This window comes from Pongo abelii, chromosome 2 (assembly GCF_028885655.2).
Source record: "Pongo abelii isolate AG06213 chromosome 2, NHGRI_mPonAbe1-v2.0_pri, whole genome shotgun sequence".
In the NCBI taxonomy this organism is placed as follows: Eukaryota; Metazoa; Chordata; class Mammalia; order Primates; family Hominidae; genus Pongo; species Pongo abelii.
The window spans coordinates 200,601,471-200,625,217 of NC_085928.1; the positions used below are offsets into that span (position 1 = coordinate 200,601,471).

At 36.2% G+C, this 23,747-nt stretch overlaps 1 protein-coding gene across 11 annotated transcripts in view; it reads left to right on the plus strand.

Annotated features, from left to right (window-relative positions):
* The window catches only part of IL1RAP (interleukin 1 receptor accessory protein), a 145,833-nt gene that overhangs the window by 90,467 nt on the left and 31,619 nt on the right, over positions 1-23,747 (plus strand). For all 11 annotated transcript variants that reach the window (XM_054550254.2, XM_054550253.2, XM_024244027.3 and 8 more), the window contains 4 exon segments: positions 4,108-4,294; positions 16,049-16,214; positions 19,108-19,179; positions 23,020-23,146. In XM_054550254.2, coding sequence (XP_054406229.1) covers positions 4,108-4,294; positions 16,049-16,214; positions 19,108-19,179; positions 23,020-23,146 — 552 coding nt within the window.

Sequence of the window (23,747 nt, forward strand, 5' to 3'; positions counted from 1 at the left end):
ATTTTACTTTTTGAGTGTGGCAACTGAAATGTCTAACATTACATATGTGGTTTGCATTATCATTTCTGTTGGACACTGCAGATCTAGCCCCCAAATCAGAAGACCTAGAGCGAACTGGGAGTCCCCTCTCCCATTTGCCCAAGGTTTGCCTTTTCAGTTACGATTTCCTCCTTAGAATTTTCTCTGTCATAATATTCTCCCAAATATTCTTTTGGGAGGCATGACATGTATGTATGACAATGCTTTTTAAACTTCTACCAAATTTCCCCTAAGAAGCAAGAGAATACCGTATCTCTGGCAATCTAAGGATATAATCCAAACAATTTACCATTACTGTAAAATTTCTTTCCAATCCACTTTTTTTCCCTTGAAAGTTTTGTAGATTTTATATTTTACTCTACAGTATTCCTCTTTTTTTTTCTGCATTAATGTTGTTTTTGGGAAAACAAACAAACAAAAAAAAAACCAAAAAAAAACCAACTTCTAAAAACTGAGGCATCTCCACAGAATAGCCCTTTTCAGGGTTAATTATTTGGTTACATTTTACTCACAGTCACTTTTTAGCTGCCAGGCTTGGCTTTGTTTTCTAAACTCCCATCTGGGTTATTATTTTTTCTTTTAACGACTTCCTGCTATTTAACAGGTGTATTGCTTTGCTAGGACTGCAATGACGAAATACCACAGAGTGGGTGACTTTAACAAACAAAATTACCTTCTCACAGTTCTGGAGGCTAGAAGTCCAACATCAAGGTGTTGGCAGGATTGATTTCATTCTTGATGCCTCTCTCCTTGGCTTGTATATGGCCATCTTCTCTCCTTGTCTTTACATGGTCTTTCCTCTGTGTGTTTGTGTCTTAATCTCTTCTTCTGATAAGGATGCTAGTCATATGGGATTAGAGACCCCCCTTATGACCTCATTTGAGCTCAGTTATGTCTTTAAATGTTCTGTTTTCAAATAAAGTCACATTCTAATGTACTGTGAATTAGGACCTTAGCAAATAAATAGGGGTGGGGTGACACAATTCAGTCCATAACAATAAATAATCACAAATGTTTTTTCTCTCATGGAGAGTAACTACTCCCTGATGGAAAACTATGACTGTGCTTTGGTAAATGTAAGCTATGTTATGATTATGTGAAAAAAGATCTCTTTTCTATCACAGAAAACCCTTTGGATCACTGTGTTCTTGGGGGTTGCAGGTAAGAGGGATCCCTGTAGCCTCTGAAGGTCCTTCTGAAGCTTTCATCGGACACTTGAATTTTATTGGAGTGGACTTTAGACTGGTATATGGGTTTCTGAGGATCCTGAACTACTCACGTTCTCATTATTTATGTTCTAATACAACTTGGTAGAAGTTAAAGCAGATTATAGTGGAAAGAGCATTAGGAGAAGACAGAGAAACCCGGCCATCACTTCCACTCTGCCATTACTTAGCTGGTGACCTTAGGCAAGTCCTGTCCATGTCTGAGAGCTGTGGTACCTACGTCCACATAGGAAGAGAGATGGCGTACATGCTTGTTGAGCTCCTTTTTTTCTTTGATAACTGTTCATCTGTTAACATTTCCCAACGGGAAGAAGTCATCAGGAGCTTTGTGTTTAACTGTGGTCTCCACCGTGTATCTTAGTGCTTCAGTATTAGTTTTACTTTTTCCTTAATTACTTACTACTTGCCTGTAGATCTTCCACAAACTTTTCTAATCTTCTTTTATATTATAGGAGTAGGGCTGCATGACTATTAAGATCTGCATGTACCTTTAATGTTATTTATCAACTTCCAGATTGTCACCTCTTCAGTTTACTTCTCTATCTTCCATGTTCCTAAAGCAAATCTAGAATTGAAATTGTCTGGTAGGAGCACTACTAGGTTTCCTGTTTTACTGAGGAAATGTCTAATCTGAGAATGACCTTAAACTGAAACATGTAGAACCATAGATCTGAATGTCTTTAAGGCCATAAAGTTAGTTTCATCTTTCAGTATTTTATTTATATTCTTACCCCAATACTGTTCAACTTTAGGAGCTAAAAAAGTCGGTCGAACCACCGTCCTTCATATTTTTTAAAATCAGAAAATATATCCTTAAACTTAAATTTACCTCCTATAACTTCCACCTATAGAATCTGTCTTCCACATGGCAGATGTTTTGTTATTTGCAGGTAGGGGTCACGCCTACCACTCCCCCTTGCCACCTTCTGAGTATTGTCATAAGTCATCTTTAACACCCCTCCCTCCTCTTTGAGAATGCATACCCCACCCCTTCCACTATATTTAGTCTTTATTCATAAGTCATTTTGGTACCAAATAAGCCAAATATGTGTGATGTGATGTCTCCCAAATGTTATTTGGACAAAAGTCACAAAAATGGCTAGACATAGACTCATTATCCCATCACCCTAAAAAATTAGTTGTTTTTATTATTGTATGTTCTTTTTCATGTTTTTCTACATTTAGACACAAGTTTTACATCCATTCCATTTATTTAATAACAAATATTTATTTAGCAGTAACTGAAAGTCAAGACACTGTACTAGACGCAATTTATGTAATAAAAAACATAAATAGTGTTGTGGGACTTATATTTTACAGAGGATAAGCGTACATATCTATAACATAACCATCTAATTTTGAACTATAACAAATTTCATCAAGGAAATGTCCAAGGTGCTCAATAAATGACAGATCAAATTTAGATATGAGGTGGGAAAAGATAACAGAGAAGGCCTGCATGTGAAATGGAGGGGTGGGGGAAGTAAGCCCTCCAGGCAGACAGAACAACGTGTGTGAACATTATAGCACCAATGCAATTCCCCAGTCATCCTAAGGAATTGTTATGTGTTTGTTTTTTTCCTTCATGCCTGATTGTTTGTATACGTTCTCACAACAATTTGGAATGGTTGTACCACAGGTTTCTTTATAATATTCCATTTGTCACATTTTCTTCTATTGATTTTAATGTTTTCCTTGCTGATACGGCTCTGGATGGGCATTTTAGACTATTTGCTGTCTCTATTCCTCCTTTTCTATCATTCTATCATGTGACAAATATCCGGACATAGGATTGCTAGGGCAAAAACAAAGGCGTTTTATGATCCTGAAAACATAGTTTTTCCCAAAGGTTGCTTATACCATTATTTGACCCTGCATAAATATGCCATTCATGCCTCTGCCTTACCAGCACTGAGTATTATTGAGAATGTTTTAAGTGTTACATATATACACAGTTATATTTTGCTATGTTGAACAACAGAACAGGGGATATGTTCTGAGAAATATTTGTTAGCCAATTTTTGTCATTGTATGACCATCATAGAGTGTAGTTACATGAACTTGGATGGTAGAGCCTACTATACACCTAGGCTGTATGGTATAGTCTGTTACTCCTAGGCTACCAACCTGTATAGCAGGTTGTGGTACTGAATGCTATAGGCAATTATAACACAGTGGTAAGGATTTGTGTACCTAATCTATCTAAATATAGAAAAGACACAGTTAACATACAATATAAAAGATGATAAAAATGGTACACCTATGTAGGGCACTTATCATGAATAGAGCTTGTAGGACTGGAAGTTGTTCTGGGAGAGTAGGTGAGTGAGCAGTGAATGAATGTGAAAGCCTGGGACATTACTATACACTTTTATTTGTCTAATGATGCATAGGTTTGTTTATACCAGCATCACCAAAAACGTGAATAATATGTCGCCCTATGACATTACAATGATGATTACATCAATAAACAATAGAAATTCTTGAGCTCTATTATAATTTTATGAAACCACCGTCACATAGGTAATCCATCATTAACTGAAATGTCATCGTGTGACACATGACTATTTACATACACTGACAAACACACATTTAGGATAACATCGGAAAGTATAAATACTTTAGTATATTAATAGTAGTTAATTAATTGTGCCTGTTTTTTTATTCTATGATGTCAATCCATGTAGGAAATGCCTCCACTACCATTTTATCTCTTACATGAACTCACATGTATAAATGATGTCTCAGTGTGTAGCATGGCTTCACTTAGTTCATTTGAATGTGGTTGCTATATGAAATCAAATGCAAATACTACCCATTCATTGTATATTTCTTTTTTCAGGAACACTACATATTGCAGCAAAGTTGCATTTCCCTTGGAAGTTGTTCAGAAAGACAGCTGTTTCAATTCCCCCATGAAACTCCCAGTGCATAAACTGTATATAGAATATGGCATTCAGAGGATCACTTGTCCAAATGTAGATGGGTATTTTCCTTCCAGTGTCAAACCGACCATCACTTGGTATATGGTAAGGAAAATTAGACTACATTTTATTCTCTTTAATGGCTTATAAAATGATAATGCTTATTTGCTGAGTTATATTTATAAGCAAAGGTGTTTCTCTTCAGATTATCTGATTTCTTCCATAATAGCTTTATGGAAGTATTTCAGCACATCTTCGTTTTGTACCATTTTAAAGGAAGTGGTGCACAGTACTTTGTCTCAGGCCACTATTTCTGAAATTATTCTAACTAGAACACCAAAACTACCTTATTTCTGTTAACTTCATGTGAAATACATTTTAAGAAATGCTGCCCACTTCTAGTTCCTGCTTAGAGAAGTCATAAGCTGTTAATTCTTGTGGTGAATTTCAATTAAAATCAGTACTGCATTTTATTATTTACGTGTGTTTTTTTCTTTGCCCTCATTTGTGAGCACTGTCCGTCTATGGTCTTTTCCACATCCGAGGGATTTGGAAAATGTTTCGTCAAAATATAAAAGTGTTGGAAGGTAGCGCTTGTAGCAGCAACATAGCTTTTGTATCGCTTCAAGTCTCCACATACACCAAAGCCAAAACCCCACGGACAGAATTTATAACATAACTCAGTGACAAGTTATCCATAAGAACCACTTTTGATAAAGTTAACTGAGATAAGCCACCAACAGCCTAAGCCCATATGGGATCAGTGTTTGTGGGGAAGGAAGCAGATGGAAGTAATGTGGTGTCTGTCAGACTTGACAACAGGAGAACACCAAAAGAGCCAACAGGTACTCACTGGAAAGTGTGATGAGCCAATGCAAGAACAGGAGCTGAAATTGGGAGAGGTTTTGCTCTCTAATAAGGGGTGGTACAAGAGATCTATAATAAGAAGCTCTGAAGGGGTGGGAAAAGTTGCAGTTCCTCACAACTCTGAAATATGACCAGCCACGTTGAGGAGAAGCTACTGTGAGTAGAATCAAAAGTAAGCTGAATGAGGACAATATATAGGAAGGAAAGAGAAGGACTGGTTAAAAATGGATCAGGAGAACAAAACCAGGACATCTTAAGACCAAGACACCATCGTTTTGAAAAGATATCTTGGTGAAGTTAGAAAATCCTTTTATATTTTAAAATTCAGAAAAAACTACTATTTCCTAAGTGAGCTAAACAACATTTTAAAATGATACAAGATGTGAAAGAATAAGAATTAGAAACATCCAAAAATTATATATAATTACGTAACTCCATACAAACTTAGAAAATAAATCATTTTAGAGATGAAGTTAATTTAAGAGAAAGGTCACAGAATAAAAAACACAATAGATAATACCTTAAGATTAATAGAAGGTGAAAGGGAGAAAAAATTAAAATTAAAAAAATGACAAATACAGTAAGAAAATCATAATGGCCGTAAGAATATCAGATAAAGTAGACAGTGAGGATTACCAGAGATAAAGATGACATTTCACAATAATAAAATGATCACTTTGTCAGGGAAACATAAAAATAACAAAAGCTTGTGTGCTTAATAACAATGCTTCAAAAATAAGCAGCAAAAGTTGGCAGAACTCCAGAGAGAAACAAAAAATTCTACAAACACAGTTTGTTGTAAATTTCAAAAGCTACAAATTTTGAATTCTGCCTCTGCTTAAGTTGTTAATGATACAGTTTGGGAGTCAACTTGAAGAGCCTTCTGTTGGCCAAAGATGAACAATTTTAACCGAAATAATTTGAACCTAATTGCAATGGTTTAAATCCTATGAAGTCTGTTTAAATTTATAAGTTTATAATGACATGTCACAAAATTTAATGAGTTACATTTGGATGATGATAGGAAATCAGTTTATTATCTTGAAAACTCGTAAAGGAGAATAATCAAGTATTCATTCTGGTTTTCCTAGAAGACATGTAACGTAGGGTAATGAAGTGTTGTAGAGAGGTGTGTTTTGTAAAGTGTTTCTAATAACAGATGAAAATTTAATGATACAATTAGAATTATCCTCACCTTGCAACTCTCAATAGATTAATAAATCTAGGCATCTAAGCATCAATGACAGCTAACATCACAAGATGAAAAACCATCAGACATGTTTCTTCTGATAAAAGAAGAAAATATTACATATTGATTCATATTACCAAATTAATTAAACCTGAGTCCGATTAAGCCTTTGGATCCCACTGTCATTTTGCAGGAGATATATAAATAACATAGAAATATATTGAACTGCAGCATGAATATATCATCAATAAAATCCAGACTATGTGAAACTCTATGGGCCAGATGTGCTGGGTTTTTCAAAAGATAAATTGTAAGAAAAGGAATGTCATGAAGAGGGACTGTATAGATTAAAAGAAACATATATGTGTGTGCATGGGGATTGGCAGGTGCTAGGTTGTTAAACACATCCTGGGAAACCTAGACAATATGGTTGATGTATATGGGAGGGAATTTTTTTCTAGCTCCCTTACTTAGTTAAAGATAAATCTTTAGCAAATGAAGGCTTAGCAAACAATAACAATAGTGATAGTAGCTTCCTTTATGGAACACTTGATTTGTAATTAAGCTGTACATACATCTCACTTTTTTTCTGACAAACCTTTTATGAGTTGATTGTATCTTCCCAAAATTCATATGTTGAAGTCCTAACCCTTAATATATTAGAGTGTAATCTTATTTGGAAATAAGTTTATCACAGATGTAATGAGTTAAGATAAGATTATAATGGAGTAGGGTGGGCTCCTAATCCAACATAACCTGTGTCTTAATGAAAAGAGGAAATTTGGATATAGAGACATACACAAAGGGAGAATGCTGTGTGAAGATGAAGGCAGAGATCTGAGTGATGCCTTGACATGCCAATGAAAGTCAAAGATTGCCAGCAAACCACCAGAAGCAAGAGAAGATGCATGGAACAGAATCTTCCTCACAGTCTCAGAAGGAATGAACTCTATTAACACCTTGATCTCTGACTTCTGGACACCAGAACTGTGAGACAATAAATTTCTGTTGTTTAAGCCAAAAAAAAAAAAAAGAAACATATAAAACATTTAAAAAGTAGATAGCACTGTAGAATCTAAGCCTGCATATATAGGTGAAAAGTATATAAATAGAAACAAGGAAGTGATTTGACTACAAAAGTATAGATAGTGACTACTTTGGAGGGTAGTAAAGGAGGTGTGATTGACATGGGCTGTGAAGAAGGCCTTCAAGAGGGACTGGCAAAGTTCCTGGACCTGACTGATGGTTACAAAGGCCTTTGCTTTATAATAACTCATTAACTCTTAGATGAGTTTTGCATGTTTTTTTTGTATGTGCTTTATTTTACAATAAAATGACTAAGAGGGATGGAGGGAGGGAGAGAAGGAAGGTAGAAAAGGAGTGAGGAAGAGAAAGTGATACAGAGACTGATTTAAAAGATTTAACAACCAATTGCAATGAATCAACTTTAGTTGGATCTTTTTCATTTTAAAAAAACTATAAAGCAAATTATGAAAAGATCAGGGAATTTTGAACATGTAATACTAATGTTACTAATAAATTATTACTTTTTAAACTTGATAATGGTACTGTAGTTATGCTTGCAGAAGGAGTCTTCTTTTTTGGAGATACTCAAATATTGTTTAGAAATAAAATTACATGATATCTGTGATTTGCCTCAAAATAATCTTGGGGTGCAGTGAGTAGCTGTACATGAAATCAGAAATAGTCTCAATTAATACTTGTTGAGGCTAGTAAAGATACAGGAGCTCGTTGTCCTCTCTCTGATTATAATTTTTCATAGTAAAAAACCTAAAAGATGGTTAAAAATAATATTAACAGTTTTACACCAATAAGTGTAATATGCCTTCCAGTTAAAAAAAAAAAGTTTGTTTACCCTGCAATCTAGGTTTTAATCTCGAACCTTATTTGATTTTTTAGTTTGATTCCTGCCGTTTTCTCCTCTCCTTTTTCCTCATGCATTTCCTCTGCCTCGAATGTTCTCCCTTTAGAACAGACCAAATTGTACCACCTTTATTAATTGTTCCTTATTCCTTCCAGCTGGAAATCATATTTCTCTCATGCATTCCTGTTTATTTATACCCATTTCAATATTATTTTTCACTTCTTTTTTTTTTAGTCATTCACTCATGACTACAGATAGTCCTCGATTTACAGTGGGTTTGACTTAAGATTTTTCAACTTGATGATGGGTTTATTGGGATAAAACCTCATGGTATGTCAAGTAGCTTCTTATGATTTATCATAGGGCTATGGTTTCTACTGAATTTTTATCACTTTCACATTATCATAAAGTCGAAAAATCATAAATAAAACCATCATAAGTTGGGGACCGTCTACTGTGTTGTGAGCATTAAATGCATTTTTGACTTAACCATATTTTTGACTTATGATAGGTTTATTGGTATGTAACTTTCATCATAAGTTGAGGAATATCTGTATACTAGCTGAAGATTAACTGTGATCAATGCAGTATGCCAGGGGGTTGAGGGAACACCATAATGAATAAAATATATGCCCAGAGCTGTGTAGTCCCAAATGACCTCATAATTTAATACAAATAAGTTTGTAAATATGAAGAATTTCTACTCTTATCAAAATGTAAACTTCTAAGTTTCATAAGAGTGACAAGGAGAAATTACTGTTGGTTTTAAGGAGAGAGAGATATGTATCCTAGAAGACAGCATATTTCTTGAGGGCAAAGCTATGTAATGTCTTACTCTGCATCTCCAATGATTTCCAGATTTCTGGTTTTCATGAAAGGATGACATGGTGCTATTAACCAAGGTATGAAGTAACAGAGGAGAAGCAGGTTCAGGGAGTAAGTAATGGGTTAGGTAATGCCATGTTAAGTTAGTTGCTGATGTCTGTGAGACATCTAGCTGGCGGGTGGCAGTGACTAGCAGGTAGTGGTTACATGATTATGAGTCTGGAGCTTAGGAGAAAAATCAGAGCTAAAGACAGAGAATTGGGTGCATTCATGTGATAGTTGAAGCACTTAAGAAGACTAAATAAAGTGAGAAGAGAACTGAGCTAATGCCATACTCTGCAGATACTATTCATGGGTAAATGGAGACATAAATTCTGAGAAGGAGACAGAAAAAGTCACAGCTGTGAAACAATTACCATGGCCAATATCCAACCATGTGCAGGTGACTGAAAAAGACAAACAACATGGCCAATATGGTGAAACCCCATCTCTACTAAAAATACAAAAACTAGCTGGGCGTGGTGGCGCACACCTGTAGTCCCAGCTACTTGGGAGGCTGAGGCAGGAGAATAGCTTGAACCTACGAGGTGGAGGTTGCAGTGAGCCGAGATCATGCCACTGCACTCCAGCCTGGGCAATGGAGGGAGACTCCATTTCAAAAAAAAAAAAAAAAAGACAACAACCAGTCATGTTTTCTCTCATTTGATTAAGAAGATTGCTAATAATTTCTGATATATTGCTTCCTGGTCCTCTACCTTTGGGTAATCAACTGACACCTTTAATCCTAAGACTTCTGCCATCTTGGAAACAAAACAAAGGTTCTTGGTCACTGCATCCTCCTGTCTCTGTACAGCAGTGCTAACTTTGCCTTCTATTTTCTGCCTTTTACAATCATCCCCAAGCATCTACCCAGATGTCTTGGCCCTTCTTCAGCAATTCTTTTTTAGTTGTTACCAACAGAGGTTCCTACATCTGTTGGTTCCTACCTCTATGGATCTATCTTTTAATCCTCGTAGACTTATTTGCATTACTAAAAGAGACATGGTAAAGATGTTCTCTTTTAGTAATGCAAATAAGTCTATGAGGATTAAAAGATGGATCCATAATAATAAGTTTCAGGAAATTTGCTTTCCTGTTATCTGAAAGATGAAAGCTGCTAATCTTAAGAAAAAAAGAGGAAACTAATATTTCTTACATTTCAGTAATCACACGGCAGCGTGCTGTGTGCTTTATGTTCATATGTAACACCAGCTCTGCAAGGGAGATACCATATTTTGACAGGTTAGGAAATGGTGATTCAGAGAGACAAACAATAACAGCTAACATTTACTGAACACACGTATTGTTCCAAATGCTTGATTTTACTTAATTCTGTCAACATCCCTATGAAATAGGCTGTCATGTTTTCCCCATGTTATAGTTGAGGAACCAAGGTATAGCGTGGTTGAGAAATATTTCCAAGGCCACAGAACTAGGAGCTAAGATTTTACCCTATGTAATGTATCAGGAAACCACACTTTTACATTTTCATATATCATTTACTCAAAACAATGCAGCTACTAATGGGAGAGTCTGGGATTTCAGGCCAGTTCTGTGTGATTACAAAAACTGTACTTTCTAGAACTGATGTAAGGAGGGTGGTCCAGCCTTTACTTTTGGAGCTTAGGACATTTTGGAAGGGCAGGGTGATTTTTGAATACATACCGGGGTGTGGACTGGACTGTGGGACATAGGTGAACCTGTGGATAGAGGGCCCTGAGAAATCAGAGGCGTCTCAGACAAACTGAGATTACAGGAAACAGAAAACCAAATGTTTACATTTCAGAATTGCTGAAGAAATGGGGTAGGATTTGGTTGTCCTCCTCCACATGCTTTCTCTTTCTCCTCTTTTTTTTTCTGCATGGCAGAGTTTAGTTAATTTAGGACCCAGAATTCACAATTCCCTAATTCAACATTAGGTATTCTAGTTTAACTCCCGTGAGTTAAACTGATGTTCAGCAAATATTTGTTGAATAAGCCAGGTTTTGCAACTAGTCTGGAAAGCAAACTATAGTTTGTAAGTGATTTACAGAATTTCAAAGGCTGGCTTATAAAAGAAATTCTGAAATATACTATGTGTATAAATGAGAGACTGCCTGTTTATTCACATGGGAACCTCCAAACATATAGAAGTAAAGACACAGGTAATGCAATCCTTTTGTTGTTGCTTTTGTTACTAATGAGATTAATTTAGAGTCTTTGGCAAGCCATCCTAACTTTCATATTACTGTATTAATTCTCTTCCTTACAGTTTGATATTTAAAACTTCATCTTTTAGAGATGCTTATAAAATCATAGACAATTTTCTCACCGAGGATCAAAGGAACCATTTCATTGGGTGTTTTGTAGATTACATTTATGATAGCTGCTGAAATACTCTCACCTGCTATTTATCAGAATAGATATCATTCTGGATGTAACTTTCCACAAAGCTAGTTTTCCTTGTACCCATACTGATTATTAAAATTGATATATTACCTCCACTTTTCATTTTTATTGTGAAATTAATCAGAATCGATGAAACATTTTTTATAACTATCTCTTGGAAAATTGGAAAATATTTGCTTTTCCAGACTAAGTGCTATCAGGAAAGAACATTTCTGAAAACTTGCCAGGCTTGGCCTTCTTGTTGGCATAGGGATATTGTTGAGAAGTTAGTTCAAGGTCTGTGTAGTAGGCCTTATTTTTTAAATGCCTGCTCCTATTTGATTTGACAATTTAGATTGGTTCTTTATCTCTTTTCTTTCCCTACACTTCCTATATAGTGATTGGATTTTCAACCTTTAGTGTGAGAGAGTATGTATCATATTTTCTTTCAGAGCTATACACATATAATTCTGTATGTGTACATATATGCATATACAGATAACATTTGATATAAGGTTTAGGGCCTCTGAGGACTCAAGATTCGTGACTGAAAGACAAAGCCAAATTCAAATAGCTATGAACTCTTGAAGCCACTTCAGGCTATATAAATCACCTACTCTGTACTTGGATAGCACTTCATTCATATCTTGTCTTTATTATTCTAGAGATTTTATTTCTCTTTTTTCTGTACTAAGTAGTGACCACTCTTTTCCTGTCTCTTTCTCTTTCCCTTGAATACCAACCACACAGAATAAAACTGAGCCAACTATATTGTACTTAGAAATGGATTAAATAATTGAATGAATTCGCCTGCCCTGTAAAATTCCAGAGAATAAGCGCCATTTGTGTTTTTTTTTCTGGCAATTGTATACCCAGCTCCTAACCCGGTGCCTGGCCCATAGGAGGGACTTTGTAAATACTTGTTGTGTAATCATTGAATGACTTAGTTCTGTTAATTGGAAGTGACTAGTTTATCTAACTCTTCTAAGACTTCATAGCAAAGTATATGTTTTATACCAACTTTATCTTGAATGCAAAAACTTCAGTAGATACTACTAACAGTTCAAACCTTGTATCTCAATTAAACTATTTGTATCTTTATGTCTACTTTCCCTTTCCATCCTACAACCCACCATCCAATGTCTTATGTTCCAAATACTCATGAGCACTTTTACACTCGATGAGCCCTCTCATTCATACCTTTGATCAGCCAACACTAATGTGTCAAGCATTTACCAAACACCAAGTATTCAGCAAGTTTCCGACCATGCAGATATGGAACTTATTACCCCCCACTGGCCCTCATACAAGTTAATTTTCCGAAGGAGGAACTCTGCATGAAAACAGAATGTTATAATAATGTAGTTTAAGTACTAACAGTGAGGGAAAAAAATTAAGACAATACGGATGTGTTCTTCACACTTTTTCCTGTGCCTGAAGTGTCTACTTCCCATGTCTACCTTCTTCCTCAACAGATGTTAATATTCTACTTATCATTTAAGAACCAGCCCAAATCTTTCTTCTTCATTAAGTTTTTCTAAGTTGTTTTGTTTTTATTTCACACTCCCATGCCCCTAAATGCCTTTTATTGTGTTTGTTGCAATCCTCCATTAGACCATGAATAACTATAAGTTAGAATTGTATCATTTCCATTTTGGTGCCTTCACACAGTTGTTTACACATTGTTGGTTTCTTGAATGGAAACACTTGTTCTTACTTCATCATGACATTCCTCCACCGCACCCTTCCCCTCCCCACATGATTCATTTCAGTTGAAAGATCCCAAAGTCATTTCTTGTGTTGTTCTTTACCTATATGTTGTGGTCGGTTGCCACAGCAACCATAGCGTGGTTGAAAAATCGCTCTTCTATTTAACTTCTCTCTTTTGAATTCAGAATGAGGAACTAATGGGTCAACTAGGATTGTTTGTCTTCTAGTCAGACAAGTGTTTGCTTCATTGTGGAAATTCACTGATGGTTAAATCATTTCTTATATTTTAAAGCATGTTTCCTATTCTTGGAGAATCTAAATCTTTTTTTATGTTTTTTTTCTTCTGGATTCCAAATAAGCCGTTGTGAAATCATTATAACATTTTCAGGTTTTATTTTTTCAACAGTTTATTATGTTTAAAATTATCCTATGTGTCTCAGGTACATGTGTTGTGAAGGGTCTAGCGACAGAGTCGCTGATAAGAAAGAGAGAGCTAACCAGACACACAGCAGATTAATGTTAGTAGACATTTGTAGTGTAACAATGCCCTGAATTACCCTCACACACATATTAGAATGTAAAATATTCCCTTTATTTCTAAAATGTTTTAGGCCTAATAGCTTTGAAACAGCTATAAAAAGTTTCTTTCATCACATTCTTGAGGAAATACTGTTGACAAATTCAGTAAAAATAACTGACTTCTCATCCTCAAAAGTGTGCTTCCTCAGTTTACCACTGATTGCAGGAATTAGCCTGTTTTAAGTGATAGAGCCACATCACGCTTTTCACTCAGGCTGGCTCCAGGGATGGCACAGGTTCAGGGCTACTATATGGAATGAAGAGACAGTATCAGGTGAAATTAAAAGCAAGGACTTTGAAACAAGTAGATCTGAATTCAAATTCCAGCTTTAACACTGTCTAGTGGTATGACATTGACAGTTACTTAATGTTTCTAGGCCTTGTTTATTCATCTATAAAACGGAGGTGAAAGCATTACAAACTTTACATGTTTGGAATAAGGATCAGACGAGACAGAATATATGTTAAGTGCATGTCTCAGTATAATTTTTTATAGCCTCAACTCACTGCTGAGGAGAGGTGTTCATTCTTAGCTAAGAAGCTAATGAAAGACCGTTATTCAGCTTTCTGGAAAAACTGAATTTCAGCTCTCTACTGTGTTATCTAGAATATCTGTCTCATTTTTTCCATCTATAAAATTACAGCGTATTTAGTCTGATCTGTCTACTTCACAGGAATTTCAGAATAGCTAAGCTAACAAACGAGGGGAAAATACCTTTGAACTGTTTAAATGAAAAGTACTACAAAAATAAAATAGTTCTATTGATACTGTAAACTCAATTCAAACCAAATCTGACATAAACTTATAAGAATACAGGCCTTTGAGACCTTATCCTTTGTGATAACCTAAGGATATTGAAATTGTTTGCTGATGTGACAAGTGTCTACAAATATTGCTTATCTTACAGGAGAAGCTGCGTTGAAAAAAATACATTACCCGAGCTTATAGTAACTTCCTCTTGATGATCTTTTCCATGAAATGGAGGTTCAATGCTGTTCTTAAAATACACATTTCCTGTGACAAAGCATTACAAAATGTGCCTCAATATAACTGTCATATTTCAAAATACATGCTCCAGGAATTGAAGAAAACCTTAATCATACAAACATTAAAGATGAAATATGTGAATAAAAAAAATTGAAGTTACAAGCTAGTAGTAGACTCCCAGAAATTTAAAGATGTAAAAAGCCTTAGAGATAACCTAATCTTTTTGTCATAGGTGACTTATTGATATTTAAAAGAAAAACAAAAGCTTTTCTAAAAGTAAATGTTCAACATATATTTTTGTCACAGATAGTGTATTGATTTTTTTTTCTCAAAAATGGCAAAAAGTAATAATTTAGCCAAATAGTGAGACTGAGAATTTGAAACAGGATTCTAGATATGTTGAATGAGATAGTTGTTGACTGAGATAGTTCAGTTTCTCAATTTTAAATGTCAACAGTTACATGCAAATGTGAATTAGGAGCAGAAATACATTCCTAGATCTTGATCAGGCCCATGCAGATATTTTATTTTTAGTTTCTGAAATCTGTGATACTCAGTTATAAAAATGAGATAAAGTTGGTGGCTCATGCCTGTAATCCTAGCACTTTGGGAGGCCCAGGCAGGCAGATCACGAGGTCAGGAGTTCAAGACCAGCCTGGACAGCATGATGTAACCCCATCTCTACCAAAATTACAAAAATTAGCCAGGCATGGTGGCGCGCACCTGTAGTCCCAGCTACTCAGGAGACTGAGGCAGGAGAATTGCTTGAACCCAGAAGACAGAAGTTGCAGTGAGCTGAGATCACGCCACTGCACTCCAGCCTGGGTCACAGACTGACGAGACCTTATCTCAAAAAAAAAAAAAAAAAAAAGTGGTAAAATAAAAGAAAAATACAAAACAGTTTGGAAATATCTGATACAGGGAGACAACAGGGTGATTAAAAATGCCAATCAGACATCTAAATTGGGGCCTAGATCATCAGACGGAGTGACTAGATTCCCAAATTAATATAATCAGTGAAGAAATATTATAAAAAGAAAAAGAATTGCTTTCTAAATAGCAGGTCTTGCAGTTGCTCAAGTTTCCTTAGTCATTATTTCAAAACTGTAACTTTGCTTTACTATCAACATAGGATGCCCAGAATTTGATCCTGAGACAGGAAGCCTGTGTTTTTGAAGTCACATCTTAGTTTAGAATTTTAATTTCTCATGATCAGAAAAGATAATGACAGGTGTTTCATTTATTCTTTGCAGAAATCTTGTCAAATACTTGACCAAAATAGTTTTATAAAAACTGCAGCATGAATATTTCGGTGTTCTGTGCAAAATTAGATGTGAGTGTGCATGTGTTTGTATATTTTCTATGCATGTATCTAAAAAGTAAACTTTTTTTTTTTTTTACTTTTTCTAGGGCTGTTATAAAATACAGAATTTTAATAATGTAATACCCGAAGGTATGAACTTGAGTTTCCTCATTGCCTTAATTTCAAATAATGGAAATTACACATGTGTTGTTACATATCCAGAAAATGGACGTACGTTTCATCTCACCAGGACTCTGACTGTAAAGGTAGTAGGTAAGCATGATTAGTGTCCAGTACACACAACAAGCATGTGATAATCTTGTTATGGTTTTTAATAGTTTATTACACACTAGCATGTAAATTGTATAAGAAAAGAGATTCATGTTTTTTGTTTACAGTACTGTCTCTAGAGCCTTCAACAATTCCATGCACATCGTAAGCATTCAATAACTGTTGGTCAACTGAATGAATATGTGAATAAACGAATGAAGTAAAGGTAGTTTGGGGAGGGAAAGGAGCACCAGACAGATCTGCGTTCAAATTCTGTCACTGCCACTTATTAGAAACATGACTTTGAACAAGGTCTGTGTCTTTATCTGTGCTCTGGAACTGCAATTGATTGAGAATATTAAAAAAAATATTCATATTGTATTAATGCAGTTTCAGGCAAGCAGTAGAGACTCAGTGCAACACTTTTGTCGAAAGAATGTTTTACTTGGATTAAGTAAACTCTATTTTTCTATATACTGAAACTGCTGTAGCTATTGCTGAAGGTATTTGCTGGCAATAATGTTCAACCATTATTTTGCACTAAGAGAATAGGGGGTGAGAAACTAGGAAAGTGGAAAGGGCAATTCTTAGACAGTTGACAAACTCCTAGCAAACCCAGAAATAGAGAAGTAGTGTCAGGATATATGGCTTTTGGGGATGACCCCTAAATACCACTGTGTCCACTGTATTAAAAAAGATAGCATCTCTGGGTATTATTTTGTCATACCCCATCTTTTAATAGATGGAAACATTAGGCTCACTGACAGGAAGTAACCTGTTTAGAGACACTCAGTAAGTTACTTGAAGAAGTAATCCTAAATCCCAGGTCTCTGCTCCGGGCTTTTTCTACTGGTCTGACATGATTTAGTATAAGTTAGCAACAAACAGGCTTTCATATAGTGCAAATAGTATTCAAACAATGTTGTAATCACTTCTTTTTCTGCTTACTTGCTAAATAATGCTGAGTTGGGGATTAATTCGTAAGAAAAAAACAGACTAAATTTTAGAAGTCAAATGAATAATGTAACCTTATATTCATCTTAGCAGTTTCCAATATATGTACTTAAAAGTATGCATTTTGGGGAAGTTGGGAATAAGCATACTTGGTCACTCTGATTAACAGATTTAAAAATTCACAGACGGGTCTGGGCACTGGGGGCTTCTTTCTCAACTTTCAAGCAATACAAATTTGTTGTTTTATAGCTGCAAAGTATTGAGTATTTATTATATGCCAGTAGCCTATCCTTAATATATATTACTTAGTTTATTTCGCATAATGAAACTGTGATATGAATTTTAATTATCCTCATTTTAGAGTTATGAAAAATTCGCTTTTCAAAAATTAGGAAAACCAAGTAACTTTGCTTTTGCATATTTATATGGTTAATATATGGCCAAATCAGGATTCGAACTTGGTTATTAAATCTTTGGAGCTCATACTTTTGAAGACAACACTAAAAACTCTATTCAATATATTATTTTTTAAAAATTAGGAGTATTGAATATTATAAAGAGCAGCAATCTCATAAACAAACATTCAACTGATAGCTAGTCATCAAGTAGACTAATGTACCGGCCTTAACATCATGACTGTGAATTTTCCATTTGTTTACTCATTAATGTAATACTTATTTAACCAGCTTCCATACTAGACACTTTCGGTAATGTTGTGAAGAAATACAGAGAGAAGAAACAACTGAGTAAGGCATAAAAGCAATGAGGTATTATGCAACATAAGACATCCATCTCATGTAAGCTTTGGAAAGCTTTGTTAAGCAATCCAACCTTAAGCATGGAGGGTATTTAGTATGTTTTATTTGTTTCTTTGTAAAGCGAAAACTATTTTTTTCTACGCTCAAAACACTTTTGTCACTAAATGTGTGGCTTTTCTATACAAAGTAATTCTCACCTTTTCTGAGGACATTAACTGCGTGTCCTACAGTTTAATTCAATTTGACACCAGTTATCCAGAGTTAGCACCGACCTTACAGGTGAAGGACTCCTTCCTAAAAGACTGCCCCACCCCCTACTTCAGATTCAAATCACAAGCAATAGGTTCCCGCGTTACCCACAACTCTGCCTGAGTTGGCTACAAGCTTAAGATTCCTACTACTTCTTCCTCAGGTTCTGTGATTTGGTGTAACTGCTCACAAAACTCAGGAAAACCTTTTACTTACCCTTACTTGGTTATTATAGAAAATATTATAAAGGATTCAAATGAACATCCAGCTGAAGAGACACATAGGGGGAGTTCTGGAAGGGTCCTGAGTTCAGAGCTCCACCCTCTCAGCTTGTGGATGTCCTTACCAACCCAGAAGCCCTCCGAACCTCATTGTTTCGGGTTTTTATGGAAGTTCCATCACACAGGCATTATTGAGTAAAAGGACTGGAAATTTCAGCCACACTCCCAAACTTCCAGGGATGGGTGAGAGGCTGGAGACTGTATTAATCATCTATGGTCTTTCTGGCTACTAGCACTCATCCAGAAGCTATATAGGAACCCTAGCCACCAATCATTTCATTAGCATATAAAATCCACTCGTTACTCCAGAGATTCCAAAGGTCTTAGAAGCTCTTGTGTTAGGAATTTGGGACTAGAACAATATTAAAACAAAAGATGCTCCTATTACCTCTATCACACAGGAAATCACAAGGGATTTAGGAGCCCATGTCAGGAACTGGGAGCAGACATCAAATCTGTGTTTCCTTTATTTTATGCTTTGCTTGTTTTAAGTGAATGAAGTGCAGTAATTGAGTATATCTTGGACTATAGGCCTTCTCTAAAGCAACTGACAAACTATGCCAGGAAGTTAGGCAAGGTTCAGAGAAGAGCAGAATTTTTAATAAGGCTACATGATTTAACATCGTCTCCCTTTTTTTATTTCCTCTACCACAGGCTCTCCAAAAAATGCAGTGCCCCCTGTGATCCATTCACCTAATGATCATGTGGTCTATGAGAAAGAACCAGGTAATTACAGCTATGTCTCTGAATTTCACTTAGATTCTCTTCATTACAAGGAATAAAATGTCATTTAAGTTAATGCAAGAAAATAGACGACTGTTGTAAAGAAACACATGAATTGAAACTGAAATGTCAGAAACCAAGGCAGCTCTGGAGATCAGTTACTTCACTGATCCCGTGGGCAACTCAAGAATTTTTTGCTTCACTCTCAGTATCTGCTCCCTTCTCCCTCTGCTAGCCATCTTCCCCTGCTGATTAGTGATTTCTGTTTGATGCAAACTTTAGCTTGTACAGGGCTTTGGTCTGCCAAGGCTGCAGCATGGGCACAAGATTTAGACATCCTTCAAGCTCCTGCTCCATTATGAAAGGTCAGTGGTGGATCTTGAAGGCAAGACTGTGAATATAATAGCTAACAACTGATAAAACTAGTAGACATTGATGGAGAACACTATTGAATGCTTACTATGGCTCTTTGGTTCTTCTTTTAGTTTCCGTAATTTTTCATTATAGACAAAAATCATTGATAACTGACCAAATAAGGGATAACGTGTTGCTCTTTTGACTCAAAGCCTCCCACAGTTAAGTGAATAGGAAACTATAGAAAATTTTAATATTTTCTATGTTGTATCACTTATAATAAATCCAGTCCCAACCCAATGAGAGGTGTTAACCTAAATAACGACAAAGACAATAGCTCTCCAAAAAGAAAAGGATTTATTCAGGAATGAATTGCAGATAGCAATCCAGGAATATGAGCCATACTTAGAAAGCATAGGAACATGACAGTTTTGAAAGGCAAAGTGAGGAAGGTTACATAAAGTTGTTTTGAAATAATTATCCTTGGTTATAAGAACCAATAACAGGGTAACATCAGTCCAGGCTTGACTGGCAATTGGTGGTCAGACCTCCTCACAGAAATATTATTTGTTTAAGAATCGTGCTGGCCTTTGTGCAAGACAGAGGTGCTCAGGGTCTTTGTACTAGTTTTTATAATAGGCATGTGTGTGTGAGGGCCCCTTTTATATGACCTCCCAACTGTTTTTCTTTAGAGTGTGGCACGAGTGACTCCATTTTGACTCGACAGCTTTCACAGAGGTATAAAAGAGCATCTGTTTAAAATGTGCTAAAGATAATAGTCAGTTGTTAATGGGTGAAAGCAACTGAGAGGATGCCATTCAATAAAAAAAAAAAGGTGGAAAAAGAGGTATGTAGTTGTTAATGGAAAGCTGGCAAACACAGTAACTGTCAAAATGCATCCTCCACTTGACACAGCTCTTGTTTCAGGCAGTGCCTGTTTTGTGGTCAGTAGGGAGTATGTAGGATATGTATCAGAGAATGAAAAAAATCAAAACCTTTATGGAGTGGGTGCAAGACACATACAGCCCTGATGCGTATCTCTGGGCCCTATCTAAAGGGTCCTTGAAGTCTTCAGCTCACTTTCCTTAAGCCATAAGTACAACTTGTCTGACATGCATGCAGTTGCTAGGTGGGTCAAATGGCAGTAACTTGATGGTGATGTTTCTGAGGGTGCTCCCTACCCACACTGCAGTGGGGTCCTCATGTGCTTGCTGTGCATTTTTGCAGCTGGCGACCTGAACTGGATTCTGCACAAGCACCATTGGTTTGCCAATAAGTTTAACCTGGATGCGGAACATAGATGTGGACCTCTTTGCCATCCAGTGTTTGGGTGAGCACTGGAGGCATAAAGCTTTATAGACCTTAAAACACTGACCATTATAGACAATCTTAGGGTGCATTTTGTGCATCCTTCTTATTATTTCCATTTGGTTCCTCTTGCCAATAAGCATCAGAAAAATTGTATGGAGTCCTCTTTGGGGTAGGGATGCTAAGTCTTCATGCAGAGAAGCTGCATGGTTTCTGCAGAGCACAATTGGTTAGAAAGGCTGTAACATTAAATGTTTATCTAGAATTAACATGAGTAGGAGTAAAAGTAGCTGTGGCATCAGGGCAGGCAGCAAAGCATTCTGGAGTGAGCCGGCCAGGGTGACTAGGGAAGAGGCTGATGAAAAAAATAAATCCATTAAAAGAGTTCAGGGACTTAACAAAATGAGATTTGACCTGTGTCAAAACTATTTTGAGAATTTTAAATATGACATTTTTCCTGGTATTAATAAATTTATAGCAACAAACAATAATAAAGATACAATTGATCTTGAATGTTATGTATGTTGACATAGAAATTTGATTTTACTCTAAAAAAGATAATAATGATCAACATAGATGGAGAACAATGCCAAAAAAAATCAAGGTAAGTTTGAAAATATGACTTGCTTTGTGAAACACAGAGAACATGGTAAGAGGCTGGATTTCCTAGAATTAGGTATGGCTTTATATAATCATATGAATACTCTTCCTGCTGTCAGGGTAAACTCTTATTAATAACATAAATATATTTGTCTACCTGTCAAACTATGCTGACAGAAGGATTGTTGAATCCATGTTCCTTTTATCTTTCTTAGTGACGTACAGATATGGAAAACTGGAGGGAAAAGACTTAAGGACATTGCAATGGGAGGGTAGATAGAGTATGGCCACTCAGTCAGATAAGCCTAAGTTCAAATTAGGGTGATGATATAATTTATCATCTAAACCAGGACACTTTCTGTGAGTAAACATAGCCACTGCCTATTAATATAGGTAACCAGGAAAGCAGGCATAAAGCAGAACTGTTCTAGGCAAACTGGGATGGAAGGTCAGTCTGGGTCAAATCCTGGCCCTTCACTTATTACTGATCTAACTTAGGAATATCATTTAGCATCCTTAAGCTTCAACTTTTACATTTGGGAAACATAAATTTAAAAAATACCTCATGGTGCTTTTGTAAGATTAAATAAGACCATTAATAAATATAAATATTTAGTACAATAAATTGTACAAAGTTCTTAGTAAGTATGTTGTTGCTGCTGCTGCTGTTACTACTGTTTTCTGCCTAGAGATCTCCCTAACCTCATGTTCCATCTCAGAGGGACGCACAGAGTTTTCTATTTTTAAGTTATCTTAAAATTTATTGAATGCACCCTGATAGCTGGAGCATTTCAAGGTGGGCTTCCTCAGCCAGATCTCTCTGTGATGGTATTTCCCCAACTTTCCTGGCCAGGGACTGAAGATAAGGAGAACCTGTCCTCAGTCACCCTTCTTGAGGAAAATAACAAAGGAGAAGAGCAGTCTATGGAGGTCTAGGGCTAAAAAGGATATTGTCAGAGACTTTTTTTTTTTTTTTTTTTTGGAGATGGAGTCTCACTCTGTTGCCCAGGCTGGAGTGCAGTGGCACAATCTTGGCTCACTGCAACCTCTACCTCCTCAGTTCAAGCAGTTCTCCTACCTCAGCCTCCCAAGTAGCTGGGATTACAGGCGGTGCCACCATGCCCAGCTAATTTTTGTATTTTTAGTAGAGACGGGGTTTCACCATGTCGGCCAGGCTGGTCTTGAACTCCTCACCTCAAGCGATCCACCTGCCTCGGCCTCCCAAAGTGCTGGGATTACAAGTGTGAGCCACTATGCCTAGCCTTGGCAGAGACTTTTGAAACAAATATCATCATTTTAGAATTTATTTAGATTATATTAAAAATGGTCACTCTGGTAATTTTATACAAAGTTGATGGCCTTCTTTATTTGGTTTTGCTTGTTTGTTTTTGAATGAAGTATGGTACATTACCTTATGGGAGTCGACTAGGGAATTACTCATAAGCAGGGTTTCCGGTACACATAACTTGTAGCTTCTGATGAGCCAGAGAGTAGAACCAATATAGACATGTGAAGGATAAACACTAATGGGTTAACTTCGTCTTTGTTTTTTGTTTGTTTGTTTGTTTGTTTGTTTTTCAGGAGAGGAGCTACTCATTCCCTGTACGGTCTATTTTAGTTTTCTGATGGATTCTCGCAATGAGGTTTGGTGGACTATTGATGGAAAAAAGCCTGATGATATCACTATTGATGTCACCATTAACGAAAGGTATCATGGGGGCCGGCAAGGGAGTGACTAACCTTTGTTTCTCAACTTAATGATCTCTGATGTGTGTTCTAGTCAATGAAAATAAGAATTCTCATTTTTCCCTATCACTAACAAAAATCGGCAAGATTTGCAAATCTTTGGTGGTTGCATCCCAAACCAGGGTTACTGGACTAGCAATGCAAGGAACAGATGCTGCCTGATGACCAGTGGAGAACTGAATTAGAATGTTCTGAGGCTGAGCATCTTCATCAGATTGTCCACAGGACATGCACCCTATTGTCTTAAGCCCAGCAAGATTCACACATTTATGATACCCACATGGAATTAGAGAGAATACATATCTTACATGAATAAAAAGGTCACAATCAAGGGTTGTGGGTATGTGGAAACCTACAGTGTAGTTATGTTTTTTCCTTTTCTCAATCCTAGTGTCTGGCCCTATGTATTTGTGCCTTAGGTAATTATGTTTTGTTTTTTTTTTGCATTGCAGTGAGCATGCATTTTCTCTCTCCTCCTCTTTCTTAACTCACATAACCTATAGTTACATTTATAATTAGTAATTTTTAATATTAACTAAATACGTTTGTGTAATTTAAATTTT